This window comes from Calidris pugnax, unplaced genomic scaffold (assembly GCF_001431845.1).
Source record: "Calidris pugnax isolate Ruff unplaced genomic scaffold, ASM143184v1 scaffold82, whole genome shotgun sequence".
Lineage (NCBI taxonomy): Eukaryota > Metazoa > Chordata > Aves > Charadriiformes > Scolopacidae > Calidris > Calidris pugnax.
The window spans coordinates 2,222,510-2,240,886 of record NW_015090833.1 but is presented as its reverse complement, the minus strand read 5'-3'; the positions used below and the strand labels follow the sequence as shown (position 1 = coordinate 2,240,886).

At 41.5% G+C, this 18,377-nt stretch overlaps 1 protein-coding gene across 1 annotated transcript in view; it reads right to left on the bottom strand.

Annotated features, from left to right (window-relative positions):
• Nucleotides 1–296: 296 nt before the first annotated feature.
• SLC25A33 (solute carrier family 25 (pyrimidine nucleotide carrier), member 33) overlaps nt 297–18,377 on the bottom strand; it is an 18,537-nt gene continuing 456 nt past the window's right edge. The window contains exons 2-7 of the mRNA XM_014941514.1: nt 10,145–10,324; nt 6,397–6,474; nt 4,866–4,966; nt 3,088–3,154; nt 1,555–1,838; nt 297–879 (exon numbers count right to left, since the gene is read on the bottom strand). Coding sequence (XP_014797000.1) covers nt 677–879; nt 1,555–1,838; nt 3,088–3,154; nt 4,866–4,966; nt 6,397–6,474; nt 10,145–10,324 — 913 coding nt within the window. The 3' untranslated portion in view covers nt 297–676. The remainder of the gene's footprint in view (nt 880–1,554; nt 1,839–3,087; nt 3,155–4,865; nt 4,967–6,396; nt 6,475–10,144; nt 10,325–18,377) is intronic.

The window sequence follows — 18,377 nt, the reverse complement described above, 5'->3', positions numbered from 1 at the left end:
ACTAAGCTGGTTAATCCTTATTTCTTTCAATAAGAAATCAAATAATAACATAAAGAAGCTATTTACATAGGCTATGGATTTTTTTGGTGTTAACTCCAGTGACATGTTCATGAGATAACATACAGTATCTCATTCCCATTGGAAGCACTGCTCTACAAGGACATCAAATCAAGAGGGACACATTCCTGTGTATCATATTGTAAAGCAGAATCCAGAACTGCATTTATAATCTGGGCATTTGGGCAGTGCTAAGAAGTGACCCAACTCCAGTTGTTGTAATAAGACAGAGTTTCAAATTTCCAAACAAGTTCTTCTCCTGTTTTAATACAGTTTTAATGAACATCAGTCCAAGAGATCACTTGATAGTATGAGGTACATTCCTTGACCACATATGGCTGTGCTTAAGGAAAACGACAAACATATACTTAAATTAAATAATGTAATTTAATTTAGTAGCAGTTTAATTATCATTAAGTTAAAAAAAAAGTTATAATTAACTATTAACATTAATGACTCAAGACCTTTCAGAAAGCATGAATCCAAAAGGAAATATCCAGCAGGTGGTCACAGACTTGTAGTTTTTCCACCAACATTTCCACCTGCATCAGTCTCTTAAAGGACTATTTGTTCAACGAAGAAATTGGTCTACAGTTCTGTAACAAGAGTTTTGGCTCTGCTACTTTGCATGGTCTTCTAACAGATATACAATTAGCTCATAGGTGGACAACACAATGGCTGTGTTTGGTATCTGCCGGATGAGTTGGGCAAAGAGTCCTCTATAGAAGGCAAGGTAGCCTTCTTCACGGGCTACCAGACGTGCTGTCTGAATGAAAGCCTTGTATTTAGTGCCTTCTTCTCGCAGCCGTGTCCGTATGACCTCTGCAGAAAAGTAAAACAGACCCCAAGTTAACAAGACTTAAACTTTCCCATTGAGAAACATGTCATTACCAAAGAGCATGCAAAACCCAGGGACATGAAAACCTTCCTGTACTAATTGCCTGCCAGTACTCTCAGCCACGGAATCCTGCACATGGTGCCCTTCAGGCACTGAGCAAAGTTAAAGATGAGTTCCCTTTCATGTGGAATAAAGGGGTTATTTGCTCACTCAAGCTCCTAGAGAACTAAATGCTTCACTGATGCTCACATAATCAATATTGCTCTTCCTATATAACCATGAGAACATTCGTGTCAATCCAGAAAGAGTAACACCACTCAGGCCACAAGTGTTTCCCACCACTTGATGACAGAATCCCAGAGGCTGTGCGTACTCAGCTAGATGAGGCTACTGGTGAGAAAAGAAGCATCAGGCATTCCATTTCTTTTGGGCATTTTTTTGAGTTGCTTTTAAACTAGGAAGCCCCAATCACCATCTATGTGGCTAACTAGGAATGGTGGGACCAGCACTGAAAATGCCAATGCGTATGTACATGCCACAGTAACGTGCGTTTGGCCATTCAAACAACGAAGAATTTTACATCCCTAAGCCCCATCATTTGTCTTGGATTACAGGCAACAGCTGTTCTACTGCAATGATAAATGAAAAAGTTAACATACCATGTGGATAAGCAATACAAGAGGCACAGCCCTTGGAAACAGCAGCAGCAAACATCAGTCCAAAGAAGTTTGTGGAGTTCCTTTCGGTCCCGTTAGAAGAGGAAGGGGGCAGCTGGACTTCCTTTAAGTGCTTTTTTAGACTTTCATAAATAGCGAAGCAGATAATGGTCTCAGAAATCCCAGCATAGGAGGCAGTGAGGCCCCTATAAAAGCCGCGGACGCCTTCTGTCTGGTAAACGTATCTAGCACACTGCAAAGCATTCATTGGTTTTGAACCCCTGACTCTAAAAGACAAACAGAACAAAGCATATAGTGAGCCCAGAAAAATAATTAATATTTAAAAAACCTCATGGCTTTCAATAGTTTTTGTTACTACAGAAATGGTTCTCTGCTAAGTTTTACTCCAAAAATTTTCTAGGAAAGCTGCACAGAGCAGGACTATCACACTAGGAGCACAAACCTGGCCTTGCTAATTCACCAACACATACTCATAATAATTCTTTCAGCTCAAGTTCTGTCCAGTCTGTCACAGTTCACACCAATGCTTTAAGAGACAATAAGCACTTGCAGAGCCAGTGCTTTGTGTTAAACTAGTAATTTCTTTTACAGCCATCTTCAGCAGGCCAAGAGACAGAGATTTGCTACGCGAGAAATGATTCTTCATTTTAAGAGGCAGCACTCAGTTCAAAGGTGCCACCCTGTGAAGTGCTGGAATTAAGTCTTATAAATTATTTATAAATTGTGGTGTCTTAAAGGATCCTTCTTATCTGACCTAACATGTCCTTGCAGGAACGAATTTCCATTCTAAGCAGTCCCATTACTAGCAGAGTGCCTCATTGCTTTGATATCCACCAGTGACTGTGAATCACTCAACTAAAAGATATTACTGTCAAATTCCCTCTGTGTCTTCAGGAGGTTGGGCTGTCAGTAACACAATGCTGAAGGAACCAAAGGAACATTGAACCACTGCAACAGATTCTTATTGCCTCTAGAATGTTTTATGAAATTAAACTAATGTGGCTTCATTACAATTTAAAACCATCACCCCTGGTCAGTACCTGGGTTTGTAACCCAGTAACCTGGGTGTGCTGCAGTAACACACCCCTCTGAGTGATCCTCTCCATAGCCTCTATTATTGCTGTACCAAAGCATTTCAGTCCTTAATATATTTATCCTCAACATCAACCCCTGAAGCACAGAAGATCCTGTTTCTGAGAGAAAATTAACGCTATGCCCAACTTTACTTAAGATCTACAGGGAAACCAGAAACTGAACTGAACTTGGCACTCAAGGCAACTTCCACATCCTTCTGGGTAGTAACTGTGCATCAAAGTGAAGTCAGACACACAGAACCTTAACCTTTAGCCAGAGCAGGCAGAAGCACGGTGACTTGAAAGGTGGAATTGAGAGTCAGGGAAACAACTGGGCAAGATCTATCAAAGTACAGCAGAGCCACGAGTAAAAATGTGAAAGTTCAGATTCCCAGGGGCTCCCTTAATCAGCACCATCCAGTCCCCCCAGTCAGTTACTCACTTCCGTTCCAGTTGCATTCTGGTTTTCACCATCCATATAGGATTCATCAGGGAATTTGTGATAAAGGCTGAAAAAGAGAAAAGAAAACCAAAAGTAGAACTGATTCCAGGCTGGTGTATTGGCATGGCAAACACAAACTTCTGTCACTGGGCAGTGAGGCAGCTCCAGTTACCAGCTCTAGCTAGAGGTAGACAAGATACCTTACTTACTGATGGGGTTTTAGAATAACAGATAGAAGGATAGAAGGAAACCTGTGGGGAAAACACATGTGTACTGGCCTTTCGTTTTCCCCAGGGCTCTAGGTGGTGCCATTGAGCCACCTCATTAACAGAACAGACCCATAACCAAGGGGTTAGTTTGGAAAAGATTGTATTTCATGATCACTCTGGTTACTGATGCTTGAACTAGTGGAGCTCTTCTGCAGTATTCTTCCTACACCACCACAGTATTCTACCCATCCTGGTAGGAGAAATACCATCCTAAAACAATTTGGCTAAAACAGTATCAAAAGTTTGCTGGTGTCTAATATTTTTTCTTCAATTCATAGACATTACCATAGCATTACAGATGGAAAAAAGTTCATATCAAGTTAGTAAACAACAATCTACAAAAAAAAAAAAAAGGTACTCAAGGTTTCCTATAAGCAAATGACATAATAGACATATGCAATACCTTTATTGTAAACCCTTTGGATGGCACCGACACTTGGCAGTTTAAGCTACATGCTGCAGAACAGCAGATTCACTTTTTTAGTAATATTAAATACCAACTTAAGCTCTTCAGAGAGTGTGTCCCTTAACAGTCTCCAAAGCAAGCTTGCTAAGTACTCCTCTGTTTGTTTCTGAGAGAACAGGATGTTTCCAGCCTCACAGATTTTATTTTTAAATAGTCTCTGAACTTTGGCTCGTTAGGAGTGCCTTTTAACAATACTCATGGACTCAGTCACCTCTCCTGACCTCACCCTTTTATGGAGATCATGCCTGGATACATTTCTTAGAAAGAATATCTGTCTGTACCTCGCGATAGGTTCTAATGTTTTCTGGCACACACAGCTTCAAACTAAGTATACATTTTCAGAATGCACCCCATACTGGCCTCTGAACTCACTCAATTACCCAGAGCTGTCAGGCAAGACTGGTCTATTAGCCTAGGTCCTATACAGACAGACTGAAAGTCCAGTCCCCACTTCATGATTCACTCTATTCATTTCCTAACTATTGAGAGGGACAGAAGAAGTCTTGTAGCAACAAAAGCTTGGAATAAATACTTTAAAGAATGAAGGTGTGCCTCAAAGCCACACAGAAATCAATGCATGTATTGCCTGCTATTGGTGAGGGACCGGGCACTGGGGCATTGCTGCAGACCATGTGGAAGATGAATTACAAACACATACCTGCAGAACCTGCAGAACAGATGTGCACAATGTTGCTGTTAGGCACAAAAATGCCATTAAATCTCTCTTTGGCTTTGGAGTAGCATGCAAAATAGACAGCTCTGTGGGGAAAATAGAGAGAGGAAGAAAAGCAATGTAATATACACGTCAAATTAAACACATTACTATCCCCCCTAAACAAGACTTTCTCTCCAAAGAGGCCTCCACACGACAGCTTCCATCTACAAGGACACAGGGCTGGTTTGGATTTTTTTCTCCTTACCCTACAGTGCCACCCCAAGGGTAGCCACACAGAAATCAATGCATGTATTGCCTGCTATTGGTGAGGGACCGGGCACTGGGGCATTGCTGCAGACCATGTGGAAGATGAATTACAAACACATACCTGCAGAACCTGCAGAACAGATGTGCACAATGTTGCTGTTAGGCACAAAAATGCCATTAAATCTCTCTTTGGCTTTGGAGTAGCATGCAAAATAGACAGCTCTGTGGGGAAAATAGAGAGAGGAAGAAAAGCAATGTAATATACACGTCAAATTAAACACATTACTATCCCCCCTAAACAAGACTTTCTCTCCAAAGAGGCCTCCACACGACAGCTTCCATCTACAAGGACACAGGGCTGGTTTGGATTTTTTTCTCCTTACCCTACAGTGCCACCCCAAGGGTAGAAATATTTTACTTCCACACCAAGTCTGAGATGGGAGGCAACATGGTCTTGCAGACAAAGCAAGTTAGATTGACCACCTACACCAGCTCTGGCATTTAACACTCTTCATAAACTTGGGAATGTCACTGTCCCCCTCGGAGCCTACATTTTCTATAAATTTGTTCAGCACCATAACCACATTAGAAGCTCAGATGATCTGCAACAGTCAATCTGATGAGTAAGAAGCTGCCCAAACCAAGTGTGTTCAGGTTACAGCTCCTTGAAGTGAACTACTGGAAAAAGGTGGATTTTGATGGCTGCAATTTGAGAATTTCCATAAAGTACCTTATCCCAACTTTACAGAAGAATAGGAAGGTAAACAGAAGACAGCATGAGTGAGTTACATGAAAGAGCAGGCAGCCCTGGATTCAGATCCCTGCTGCAAAGATTAGCTCTATGGAAACAGGATTCCCCACTTCCAGGGGGAACATCCTACCTACTAGGCAAGAGGCCAGAGAGGGAGTACAGCGTTTTTTTCAAGTTCCTTTTTAACTGGTTCCATTTCAGGCAGACAACATCTGCCAATTTCCCAATTTCTAACACGTTTTAACATTTGCTAGGTCCTGCCAAAAATGGGACAGTTGTAAGTACATGTGGAAACCATTCAGGTACCTGTAAGATTTCCAAACACAAACAAACTTTGTAGCTACTTTTGTTGTTGCTGGTTTTTTGTTTGTTTGGTTTGTTGTTTTTTTTTTAAAAAGGGACACCCACTCACCCACTTTCGGGGTTATGTGGCAGTAATGTAAATCTTTCCCCCTCAGGTGCACTTTTTTATTTGAGAAGAATTTAGGCAATCAAGGATGAGACAGGTACTCCTCTCCCCTGGCATCTAGCTCCTACTTAAATGTTTGACAAGCACTTTGATGTATTCACAGGGAAGCAGCAGATCATATTAGAAAAATGCAAATATTAATCCCCTAGATTTTTCTGCACTGCTTTCTCTTGTTTTCTCAAGCACATGATAAGTGGCTCTTGCAACGATTTGGAATTTAAGTGCTTTATTTAATCTGCAACTTCCAGTGTTACACAAGTGTAAAGCAGATTTTCAGAGTTATTCTTTGGTATGTATACTATGCAGTATACATGCACAATCTCAGTTTACAGATGGGATAACTTCACAACCTATTTTTTTTAATCACAAATGCACCGCAACATTTGGGTTGTTGCCTTAAACGTGTCTTTTAGCAATAGTTTAACTATTTACCTTGATGGTGCAACTCCAACCAAGTTTGGACCCAGCCCTCTGAAGAGTGACCTTGGTCCTTCTTTTTCCAGAATGGACCTTAAAATAAAAACAAACAGGGGAAAAAAAAAAAAAGGTAGTATTTGGGTTAAAAGTTATGCTTCATGTTCTGTCAGACAGTCAGTCAAAAAACCTGTACAAAAGCTGTAAGTATCAATTGTGAAGCTATTAGCTTTTAAGCTTCATAATAGTTGAAAATTAGCAGAATTATACACTACTGAATAAAATCCACGATACCATAAAACCTCAGTACACTACAAGCAAATGTGTGTTGTATGGGACAAGGTTATAATTTCCACTCCTTGAGAGCTGTCAGGAATTGACTTAAAGTTTTGTGGAGGATCCAATGATAGTTGACTCCAATGAACAAAGAGTAATCTTGGCATTCTCTGTATCTAAGCAATTCAGGAGTTTGCTTCCTGTACAGAGACAAGAAGAAAATAAATCCTTTTCCCTTTCACAATTACCTAGTCATTTGTTTTTTCACCAGAGTGAAAGCTGAATATGGCAACCATGCTACAGGCTATGCCTCTCCGGGTAGTTGAGGGATATCTGGTTTTGAGGGCATCCAAAAAAGAGTTCACATCATCTTTCCCAAGTAAATTCCAACTACAGAGGTACTGCTGTGAATCACTGTCAGGACTGGACATCACGAGCAGACCTAAAGGCAGAAGATCACCAAATGTTGCTTTCCTGCCGTTCTGCAATTGTTACAGCCAGGTTTCCAAAGCCATTTCCACCCATCTTCCCTCACACCTTAGAAGACATGCTGGGCTGGGACTTCTCTGAAGAAGATCAACTGTTTGGACAGCTTCCCCAGCAGCTGCTAAGTTCTGTACAATACCTTGCTGAAGGGCCTCATTAAAAAAGACTTGTCTTACAACTGCACTACCAACAGCAGACATATTTACAAGGACTAAAACAACAGCCAAACACTAGTAAACAGCCAAGTATTTACCAGTGAAGGCGAGGTACAGCCCAGTAACAGGTAACACTGGGCTCCATGGGTACTTCACGTGCACCCATTGGAACTTCCGGTTTTCACAATTTGCTTTCTAGGTCATTAGCACTGTTGAGAACATTCCCCACAGATTGCAAAACCAAGCTCATTAGAAGATGATACAGGAGCTTCTGAAACACTTTTTCTGCAGCAGAGTTATACTTTCTGTGTAAACTCCAGGGCTGAGTGTCTCCAAGGAGACAGATCCACCAACTACTTGTTCTTTGTCACTTAACAGTCACGACTGCAGATTCCAGCTGGGGTGACTCATCAGAATCTTAAATGGATTAGACAAAAACAGCATGTCCTTCTGGAGCGCTTTCTATTCAGCTGCAGGCTTAACCTGCCCTCCTGAGTACCTACTTACTTTCTATTTACAGCAGTTAAGGGGCTTTCATACCCAACACCTTTTAATCTCACAGAGCAAGTTTATATGCAGGGCTTTAATGGCTGCTTCTTTAACCATACAATTTTCCCAAACCAGAAAGCCCAAGTCATACCCAATTTGGCACTGCATGACTGGGATAGAGAAAGGGATGGAAGAGTAAAAGCAAGAGATCTAACTTCAATTCTTTCTTCAGACATTTGTATTTTATCAGAAAGATCATAATCAATAGCATTATCTGTTGTTCACGGATGCTGCCTGCAAGGGAATGGCAGCATAAATATTCTGCTCTCCCTTCTCAATCTTCTGAAGTGAGCAGGTCGAAAACTCTGTGATACATGCAGCTGAGCAATTCCTGAAGTGAAATGAAATCAAGATGATAGTTACAAATTTAATGAGCTTAATAAATATATTAAAAGGTTGACCCAATTTTAAACCATTTCCTCTCTCCCTAAAAAAAAAAATAAAATAAAAAGAGACAACCCCAGATCTCTCCCTAAAAAAAAAAAAAAGAAAAAAAAAAGAGAAAACCCCAGGAAAAGATGGGCCAAGAGGATGAACTAAGAAACTCATGCCTTAAAGTTTTCATTTCCTTCAGCTAAGGCCGCCTGAACTCCCATGCTGCAAGGTGAAGAGATAGCAAAGAAAGGAGATGAAAATCAAAGGCAACTGGCACTCCCTCACATTCTTCAGTCACGAATTGCTCGACTCACCTCTGAATAGACACAGAAACGCTTGGCAGGGGAAAGCAGCACTGTTTACAGCACAGAAACTCCTGTCCCGGAATGACTCCAGGCAGGCAGCTCTGCAGAGAATGGGAATTAGCACCGTACTGTTACATAAACCATCGCCTCCCGCTGCCTGCCGAGCACAGAACCACTCAGCGTGCTCTCCTCACCACGCTTCTCCTTGGCACCCCTGCCAGCTGATCTATACAGGACCCTCTGCATCGCCCCACAGTGCCCAACCATCCAAATAAACTCAAGCCCTTTGCATGATTTCTGAACCATAAGTTTATGGTGCTTTGATATAAAACACAGTAGTAGAGATTTGGACTTCAGAGTTGCTGGTAAAACAATTCAGCAGTTGTGAGCTAGATGATTTCACAATTCCTCTTCTTTATGAATACACATCTGAAAAGGGAACAGCTGGAGCATCAACTGCTGCGGCATGAACCACACAGAAGGCTTTTAACAGAGATTGTAAGTAATACAGGCGTAGATAGGATTGATGCATAATAATCATTGGCAAAGACAACATCCAAGAGCAAACAGAGAGAGCTCATCAAGTCAGCCATAGCTGAGGAAAAGATAAAAGCTTTCAAGGCCCCTATTAGGCATTACATTTTACCGATACTGCTTTTGCAAAAAGTGTCCTTCCCCCACTCCCATAAATTTCAGTTACAGATCGCCCACGTGAGAGTGCAGACATCGTAACTTAAATATATAGGCACACAGAATTCTGGAGGTCATCTCGTTCAAACTCATGCTTAAAACAGGGCCAGCTTCAAAGAGAGGTCAGGGCTGACATGCAGCACTAAGTGCAGAGAATCAGAAAACTTGGTAGAGTGCTGGTCCATTAAGGTGAGGGAAAGGCTACAGGCTCTCACTGTCATGTGATGCTCCAAAGAGCGAGTGCTTCAAGAAAGGAATTAAAACTTCCCTCTATCAAACAGGTAAATAGCACAGGCAGCAACAGCAATAAATATCTCTACTGGCTACTCAAAGCAAACTGGGAATTGCTCCAAGAAAAAAGACAGCATATATGGCTTATCAGTTGTTCAATCATTGCCAAGAACTGGCCCCAGTTAGAAAGGATTACCTGTTCCAACACTCAAAGGAGACAGTAAACATGATTATTCCCAGTAAGAGGCAAAGATGACACTTCTCAGTCTTGAAAAAGAAAAAAAGCCCTTTCATCCACAATACTTTCTGTGATAGCTCCCACAAGCTAAGGCATAAGGAGTCTACAGTATGTCCTGTGTATTGATCCTTAGGAAGTTGTAACTACCAAAAAGCCTAAATGTGAGGAGGCAGTTTAAAAATAACACCTCCAGACACTTATTCAAATCAATTCACTTTGGAAACTTTTTAAGTGGTGGAAACAAATTTCTGTGGAAGTCCAAAGGAACACTCAGTCACGAATATGTATGTGTTTTTAAAAGAACAATTTATCTTTCTACTGCTGAAGGCAGAAGCCAAACTGACACAAATTCTTCCTGTGCAAGTCTGGAGCAAAATCTGCATTCTGTGTTCGCACAGAGGAATTGAAACTCAGATCACTGGTGTCAAGCAACACTGAATGACAGGAAAAGCAGTACTCACTTGAGAACACTAAAGAGCCCAGGTGATACAGATGTTGGCCTGACCATTCCTTCACCACTGATGGTCCCCAGCTGGACTTGTGGGTAGTAGACAGCCCGGAAGGCCAGCTTTGAAGACTGGAGCCTAGTCTTTATTACCTCTAAGGGACAGGTAAAGATAGCACCAACTGTTCCTCCGCATCTGAAAAATACAATTTAAACAGAAGACAGGGTCAGGAAAACACAGTCGCACAGATGTGTCAAATCACAGCATGGCATATAAATAAAACCTGAAGACTTGTCTCCAGTTGCTCTACATCGTGGACAAGTTCTTAGAAAGCAGGGCAGTTCTGGCATGAGGCAAAGATGACTGTTCCCAAGCCCTGGGGGAGAGGAGGGAAGGTTGAGAAACCCTTACAGTGATCACGTGTAGTGATGAGATTAGTAAACACAAAGATGATACCCAGCACTAACAACAACAAAAAAAAATCCCTGACTGACCATCTGCTTGTCCCATGTTCTGCCAGGACTTGGAATTGTGCCTGTAAAAACTTCAGAGGCATCCATGTTTCAGAGGTTGTTGTCCTAAAACAGACATACTCTTGGATGGATTTTTCTTATGGGAAGCAGGATGCTGGCAGATGAGAACAAGCCACTGGGGATTAGGACACTATAGACTGAAAACACAGCAATAGAATTCTTCGCCATTTCAGTACTTACGATTAAAACAGCTCTCTACAGAAGTAGTAAATATCAAAACTAGACTAAGTTAGGCCCTCTTAGAAACAATGGATATCAACTACTTTTTTGGAGGTGGGGGAAAGGAAGCTGTAAGGATAAGAGGGAGTGTGGGAAAAGAGAACAAAAAGGCTCCTAAAGAATAGGATTCCCATACTCTGATAACAGGAGTGCAGTCAGACGGAGCCTCAGAAAAAGCACACCAGGCCAAGAACTAAGGTGTACGAGTTCTAACTTTCATTTTAATCAGCTATCTGGAAAGTGACCTGTCAAACCATTTTTCTCTGCTGCTGTTCCTCTTTGGTAATTGAATGTCCCTTCTGTCAAACTTCACAATTAAACATAATGTTGATGTTGGCTAAAAGGCACAATATCTAAATTTTATTTATCAATGGGATAAACATAATGTTGATGTTGGCTAAAAGGCACGATATCAAAATTTTATTTATCAAACACATTGGGATTTAGGATTCACTACAACTGAACATATTGACTAGAAAACATACAAATGCATCCAACAGAAGAAACTTCACCGAGACTGGCAATAGGATTTAACAACGTGTATCAATGAGTTTCTCCTTTAAGTTCTTACTTCTTTCTCTTCCCTGCTGAAAGGGGAAAAACCTAAACTAGGGACAATCCACACATCCCAAGTGGCAGACGCTAAAAGAAAGAGCTTTGCCTTCATCCCTTTTAAACCACTTACACTTTGACTGTTGAATAAAGCCACAGAGTTGTTCATGGAACTAGGTACACAGCAGCTGAAGTTGTGTCATTTGGCTCAAAAATGACAGTGTTCACAGAGACCTTATCAGGCCCCTGCTTATTTTGTGTACCAAACCGGGGCTTGGACACAGGCCTTCTGTTGTGTCAACAGTGCTCTGGAGGACATCGCTTCTGTTTATCCTTCTCTGTTTTGTCAGATGCATCTCACATTGCTCACATTTCTCTGAAATTAGGTCCTGGGGGAAAAGGAGAGGTCAGGAATGGCTTCTCCAGCAAAACCTTTCCTGTTCCCACAGCTCACACAACTGGGAGCTGGAGGTGTTTTGAGGATCCCTCTTGCACTGCCACCTTTCCTACTATTTATATCCAACACAGACATAAGCATGTATAATTAACACTTGATTAATCAACATACTCAAGAGAAATTGTAAGTCTGTAGGAACTCGGTGAAGAGAATTTGATTGCCTTAATTCCCAATTCATTTATCTACCAATACTCCACTAATGTGTACTCTGTCTTCAGCTCTCATTTCTTCCACATTTATGAACATTAAAACAACACTTTCACAGTAACAATTCATAAATTCAGAACACTGAAACTCCATTTGCTGTGACATCTTGCCATACAATTTTTAGCCTCTCTGGCACATTCCCTCCCACATCAGCTGTCTTCTTGCTTTCCCAGCCCACTCCTCGCCTTTCATCCTTTTAGTTTGATAATCCAATTAATTTATTCAGCCTTCAATATTTAAGTACTTCTGGTAATGCATATGCAAATCCTCTGATATTCAACACAATGAGTTAATATCTGCATCATCAGTTTTAACAGCTCAGAGTTTATGTTGTCAGTGTGACATTTCAGAAAAAAACATTATCTACCAGAGCAATTCTTGGAATGTCACCAGGGTGCATACATTATGTCCCAAATATAAATACACAGCAGATAGTTCAAGTAAGGACTTTGATGTATTGGGCAGCTTTTTCAGACGAGCTGATTTTCCTCCACATGGGAATTCTATGCATCACATCCTGGTGTTGCTCTATTCCCTGGAAAGATCACTGAAAAAAATAACACACTGAGCATAAAAGAAACACTTTGTATTCCTAGGGTGTTCCAAATGCCTACATCTGGGAAGAAAGGAAAAACAACCAGCCTTCCTCAGCTACATAAACAGCCATTACCCCTGAAAGATTCAGATTATGGATATGGAGCCAGATAAATTTCATTAGGGAAAATCTTCTGCTGCAATCAAGGCAAAACAGTCTTCATACTGGTTTGAGTCAGGGGGCTTGTTGATACATCAGTGCAGAACTACAGTTCCAGAGATGTTAAGGAATGTTTACTCCACTAACATCTCGGAAAAATCCCAAAACAATGTCTAAATCTGTCTTTAGGCAAAAGATAGAAACCTCCCCAGAAACAAAACACTATAGTAGGGTATCTTAAACAGGTCCCAAGGCAAGCTCATACCCATGGAACGGGAGGTTCCCAGTGATACTCCACATGTGTCACAGATACACAATCTCTTCAGCGATGGACACCCAACAATTCATCAGCTTTGGCCTCTCACCTCCTGGCAGAAAAGTAGTATTTGCACTTCAGACTTTGAATGGCCCCTGAAGTTACGTGATGGGCCAGGCATATATTGCCACTCCAGCAGTAAAATACAGTTCTCTGCTTTGTGATGTCCAGACAAAGGAACTAAGGAAACTCTTGGTCTCAGAATACAAAACGTACTTTGTGTTTATGGAGATACATAATGTACTATACATTAAGAGCTGCAAAAAAATTTTTTTCTTCCAAAAAAAGAAAACACTGTTTAAAAAAAAAAACATGCCAAGGATGTAATTCTCAAAATCCAGTTCCAATTTTGCTCTTGCTGCCAGCTTTCTATCTTTACAAAGTCCACCCCCGATACACAAATGACTTGCATTCGAAAGAAACTCTCAGCACCCACTAGCACAATTGATATAGATGCCAAGAATCTTAATTAAGAGTAGGGCTTACTTCATCTCTCCTAGATTTAATCAATGAGCAATATTCTTAGTACTAATAATACCACAATGCTGAATGTTGGAGGAAGTTCTGCAAAACAAAAACAAACCAAAAAAAAGCATCTGAACCTTTAATGATCTTTCAGCAGAGTGCCACTGGCTTTTCCAACATCCTGAGCACAGAAGATGAGCTGCTTGGTTAGAAAATCATAACTTATAACCCAGCCAGACACATTTGGCTGCGTGAGCATTTGAAATTACCTTTTCCTCCTCAAAGGACAGCAACTACTCTCAACATTTAACAGTGAATTTTTGACAGGCAGGAGTCATGTGAAACACTTGCAAAAGAAGCATTAGCACAAATGGCCTGGCAACCCTACTTACCCGGCCACTTTAAGAACCAGGTTGTCAAGTATGTGTCAATTCATGCTTCATGGATAGCACCACACATGGCTTTAAATGTCAAAGCACACCTTGGGAAATCATTTGGTATTACTGACTAGACCCCTCTGGTGGCCTCAGAAGCCTGTAGAGCTCCCCAAACAGAGCTGCAAGAGTGAATTCAGTGGGACAGCCAGGGACAGCTAAACCATGGCACTAACAGTGCAGAGAATTATCTGCTTTCCGGGTTGCTGCCACAGAATCATGCCCATGAAGGCAGATAAGAAAATCCCACAGTGAGCAGTATATTCACAGCAAGTGTGACAGGTTTTAAATGAGATTATATTTGCAATAGGAATTTCATTCTGTTTTTCTAACACGGGCTACATGCTCTAGCATGACATGCATGGCATAAACAGCAAAGCGGCTTATCTCTTTGATATTTCATTACTGCATTGTCAAGATTGTAAACAAAACAAGCTGCTGCATTCTCAGATACCATAGGAAATTGAGTCTCAAACAACACAGACTCTTCCTAATGCCTTAATTTTGAGGTATTAAGCATTCAATAAATTTCTAGCTAGATAGATATATAGATAGATGTATAGATATTCCTGTAAGTGCTGTGTTCCTTGAACTGATATACTGTTAGTGAATTACATAAAGCACGTGAGAACCTAACCTTGGTAGAGGGCTGAAGACATCTCATCATCAACTGTAGCTGTCCTGGACCCCGCACAGTACAGCAGACACAGACACTTCAGGTGAGGTGCATCAAACATCTCTCAGCTGCAACTGAGACAGTCAGCCTATGTCCATGGAGACAGATGTCACCATGCCTTCAATCCAAAGCAGCTTCATGTCACCAACCTTCCCAAAGTACGCTTCCAGCTCTTTTACAGGTGGCTTAAGCAAGCTTTGGTATCTAAGGTTTCTTTTCAGAGCCATAGAAGCAAGGGAGTTATGGACATAGGCCTCAATACCAAGAGAGAAAAATGTCCCAAACATAGTTTTATTTAAGCAGTCCTCCCAGTTAGAACCAAACCACTAAAGAATACGTACCACACAGTACCTATATGAAATCAAGACAAAAAGGTTGTTCCCAGGTTTTGCTCTTTGCCAGTTCTATGAAGGGCACTGCATCTCTAAATACCACTTCTTAGGAAATCCCTGCAGTAAACAGTACCAGTCCAGCTGGAAAGACAACACGGAGTAATCTCTGCTGCAGCCTGGTCCAGTTTTTCCCAAACAAAAACAAGGAAGAACTGCAGTGACTTCAGCAGGGAAGCAGGAACCCAGACTCATAAACACGCTTACGTCTGTTGTGTAACTCAGGCATCATTCTCTTTGCTGCTTCTGAAATCTTCCCTGCCCTCAGAGTCATCTTCCCACCAAAGAGCTGAGACCCTTTGGTTTGCTGTCATTACTGCAAGCCTTAAAAGGAACTAACAGAAAGAAAAGGAAGCCAGTGAGTCTGTCTGCCTATAATAATTTGGCTAATGGGAAGCTGTCTATTTCAACAACTTGGGAACATTTCTAATCATAGAATGGTCAGAGTTGGGAAGGGACCTTAAAGGTCATCCAGTTCCAAGCCCCTGCCCTGGGCAGGGACACCTCCCACCAGACCAGGTTGCTCCAAGCCCCATCCAACCTGGTCTTGAACCCCTCCAGGGATGGGGCAGCCACAGCTTCTCTGGGCAACCTGGGCCAGGCTCTCACCACCCTCACAGCAAAGAATTTCTTCCTAATATCTCATCTAAATCTCCCCTCTTCCAGTTTAAAACCATTACCCCTGATCCTATCACTCCACTCCCTGACAAAGAGTCCCTCTCCTTTTCTCTAGGCCCCCTTTAAGTACTAGAAGGGACTGCAGGGTCTCCCCAAAGACCTTCTTCAAGCGCATTTCATCACTCCTAGCCTCTAAGTATTAACCACTTCTATTCTGGCCGTTAAGATTATCTGAGGCTGGTCTGCCTTTTCTGTGCACACGTAAGGATCCTGCATTACATCTTCTTATGCTGACACTGCACCCCACCCTCACCTTCACAGGAAGCTATTGTAATATACTTTCCAGTGAATTGGCTGCTCTTGCTTTATCTGCAAAAAAGACTTTAAACTGAACAAAGGTTAGCATCGTACACAACTTCTAAAGTATTCTGAACTTCCAACACTTTCTTCTGCTGGAGGAGTGATTTTGTCCAAGGTCCTGGTTCTGCAAACAGCTTTATGCCAGAGTAAAACCCCTTTGTTATAATAAGGTTCTCCAAAAGAATCTGAAGGACTGAGGAAGGACCTCAACAGAGACTATCTGTCAAGCACTAACGCACTAACAATTCTTTCTAAAATTCCTGTGATGATGTAATAGATGTACCAAATTATTATCACAGCTGAGCTCCTTTAATCAGATTTTATTGAGCTGGCTACCTTTACCGTTACTACTACTAAAGCCCGCAATGCGTAAGGCAGACATGGCACAGAGCCTCATATCTAAGAGAATTTGGGTTTTATCTTGCCTATTGTCTGCCTGGTCCAGCGCCCATCACCTGTCTCCTGCCACATTCCTCACATGCAGAGAAAGGTGTTCTAACAGCCTGGCCAACACCTCGAAACTCATGTTCCATTTCTTGCTCTATCCAGCGAGCCCTAAGAAGTCTGCATTTCTCACTTGAAAAGCAGAGATAATAGCATTAGTAGATATGTACACATTCAGGATATGGAAGTTCAAGCCTTGAAAAGGAACCACTCTGAAATAAACTGTCTGGATGGTGGGTGAGTGTGTGCTGAACCAAATACTTTAGCATTGGCTGGGGAAGCAGAAGACTAAATTTGCTGTCTCATTTTCCCCTCTGTAACATCACAGCAAGATAAATGATGGTATACTCTTCCACGTTTCTGTAAATAACAAGATATACAGAACAAGAATCAGGTCCAGCAATAAACATTTAAAGGCCTGTATACCCTAAAAGACCATCTCTTTCCTCCCTGCTGCATTTTCATCACTGCTTTAGAAATAGATCAATCTTATTATCCCAGAGTGGTGAGGGGGATAGTCCCTGCTGTGTTTCCATTCTTTCCCCCCATGCTCTCTCAAAAACAGATTGGCTCCATTGCCTTCCTGGGCCTGCTGCAGAAAATGGCTGTTTACTAGGATCCTTAGAGAAGGTAGAGGGTACGTTAAACGAGTAAGGGAAATGCTGATCATACTATACTAGACTAAAACACTGATGAGTTTAAAATTCTTATTTCTTTATAGTCTGATGAGTTATGGGAGGACACCTAGAGTTCTGGATAGGCAATGTTACTATCCAAACAAGCTGCATAGGCACATTCAGGTCCAGCTTCTGTCACAGGCTCCAGGTACTGCCCTAATGCAAGTCAGGGAGGAGAGAGAAAGAGAGGACTCAAACAACCTTTATTATCCAAGTCAGCAGAAGGGCGCCAGTGTCTCTGAAAAAAACCTTAGCTTTGTTAGGTTTAATATTATCTTAAATGAACTTACTGCTCCAGGGACATGTCAGAAGAGACTGAAGTCTCCTACTTAGCAACAGAAGAAACAATGGTCTACTATTAAACAGATTTAAACTAACAATAGATTTCGTGTTGGCTTCCTAGCTAGTGTCAGCTGCCAAGCGCTACAGAACATTCTACTGCTTAGACAGTTTAAACTATTAAAAAAAGATTAAAACAAAAGATGATTTCTGATACAGACAGAATCGCGTACAACAGCACTTGCTATCTACATAGGAGATGATTTTTTAAAATTTAATTTCCACCATAAAGTGATCTTACTGGACTACTATTAAAATTACTGTAAAAAGTTAATTAACAAGGCTTTTAGGTAGGGTTTTTGGTTGGTGGTTTGTGGGTTGGGCGGGTGGGGTTGCTACTTTAAGCTTTTAACACAACAAAAATAAGAGGTTTACAACTCCTTGCAAAAACTTAAGTGGCCTGGCATGGCAGGTCACTTACTCAGAAGTACCAGGACCTTCTCTAACTCTCTTCCCCCTCCATTCCTTTTCATTTTTTGGAATACTTGCTTTTCAGTATAATTATATGGATCAGGCAGTTACGCAGCCTCCAGTATTAACTGTCACCTACGCAGAGCTTATTAAGGTGTTGTGCAGATACGCTGCTTTGCAAAATCAAGCCACGGTACACCAAAAGTCATAAAGCCTGCTGCCTTTTGGATGACATCCCTCTGTCCCTCCTTGATTCAGGGCAGGATTCAGAGCAAAGCGTTTCATTTAACAGAGCTGGATGCCGCAACCATGTAAGATTTTGAAATTATATATAGCTAAATGTCACAGCACCACAAGTAACTCTGCCCGGCGCTGACCTCAAGACACACTGTGATCCTTCCTTACCCTTCCTGCCCGGCTTGCTAAGGATGTAATCGCTAATTCTGGCAATTCTGGG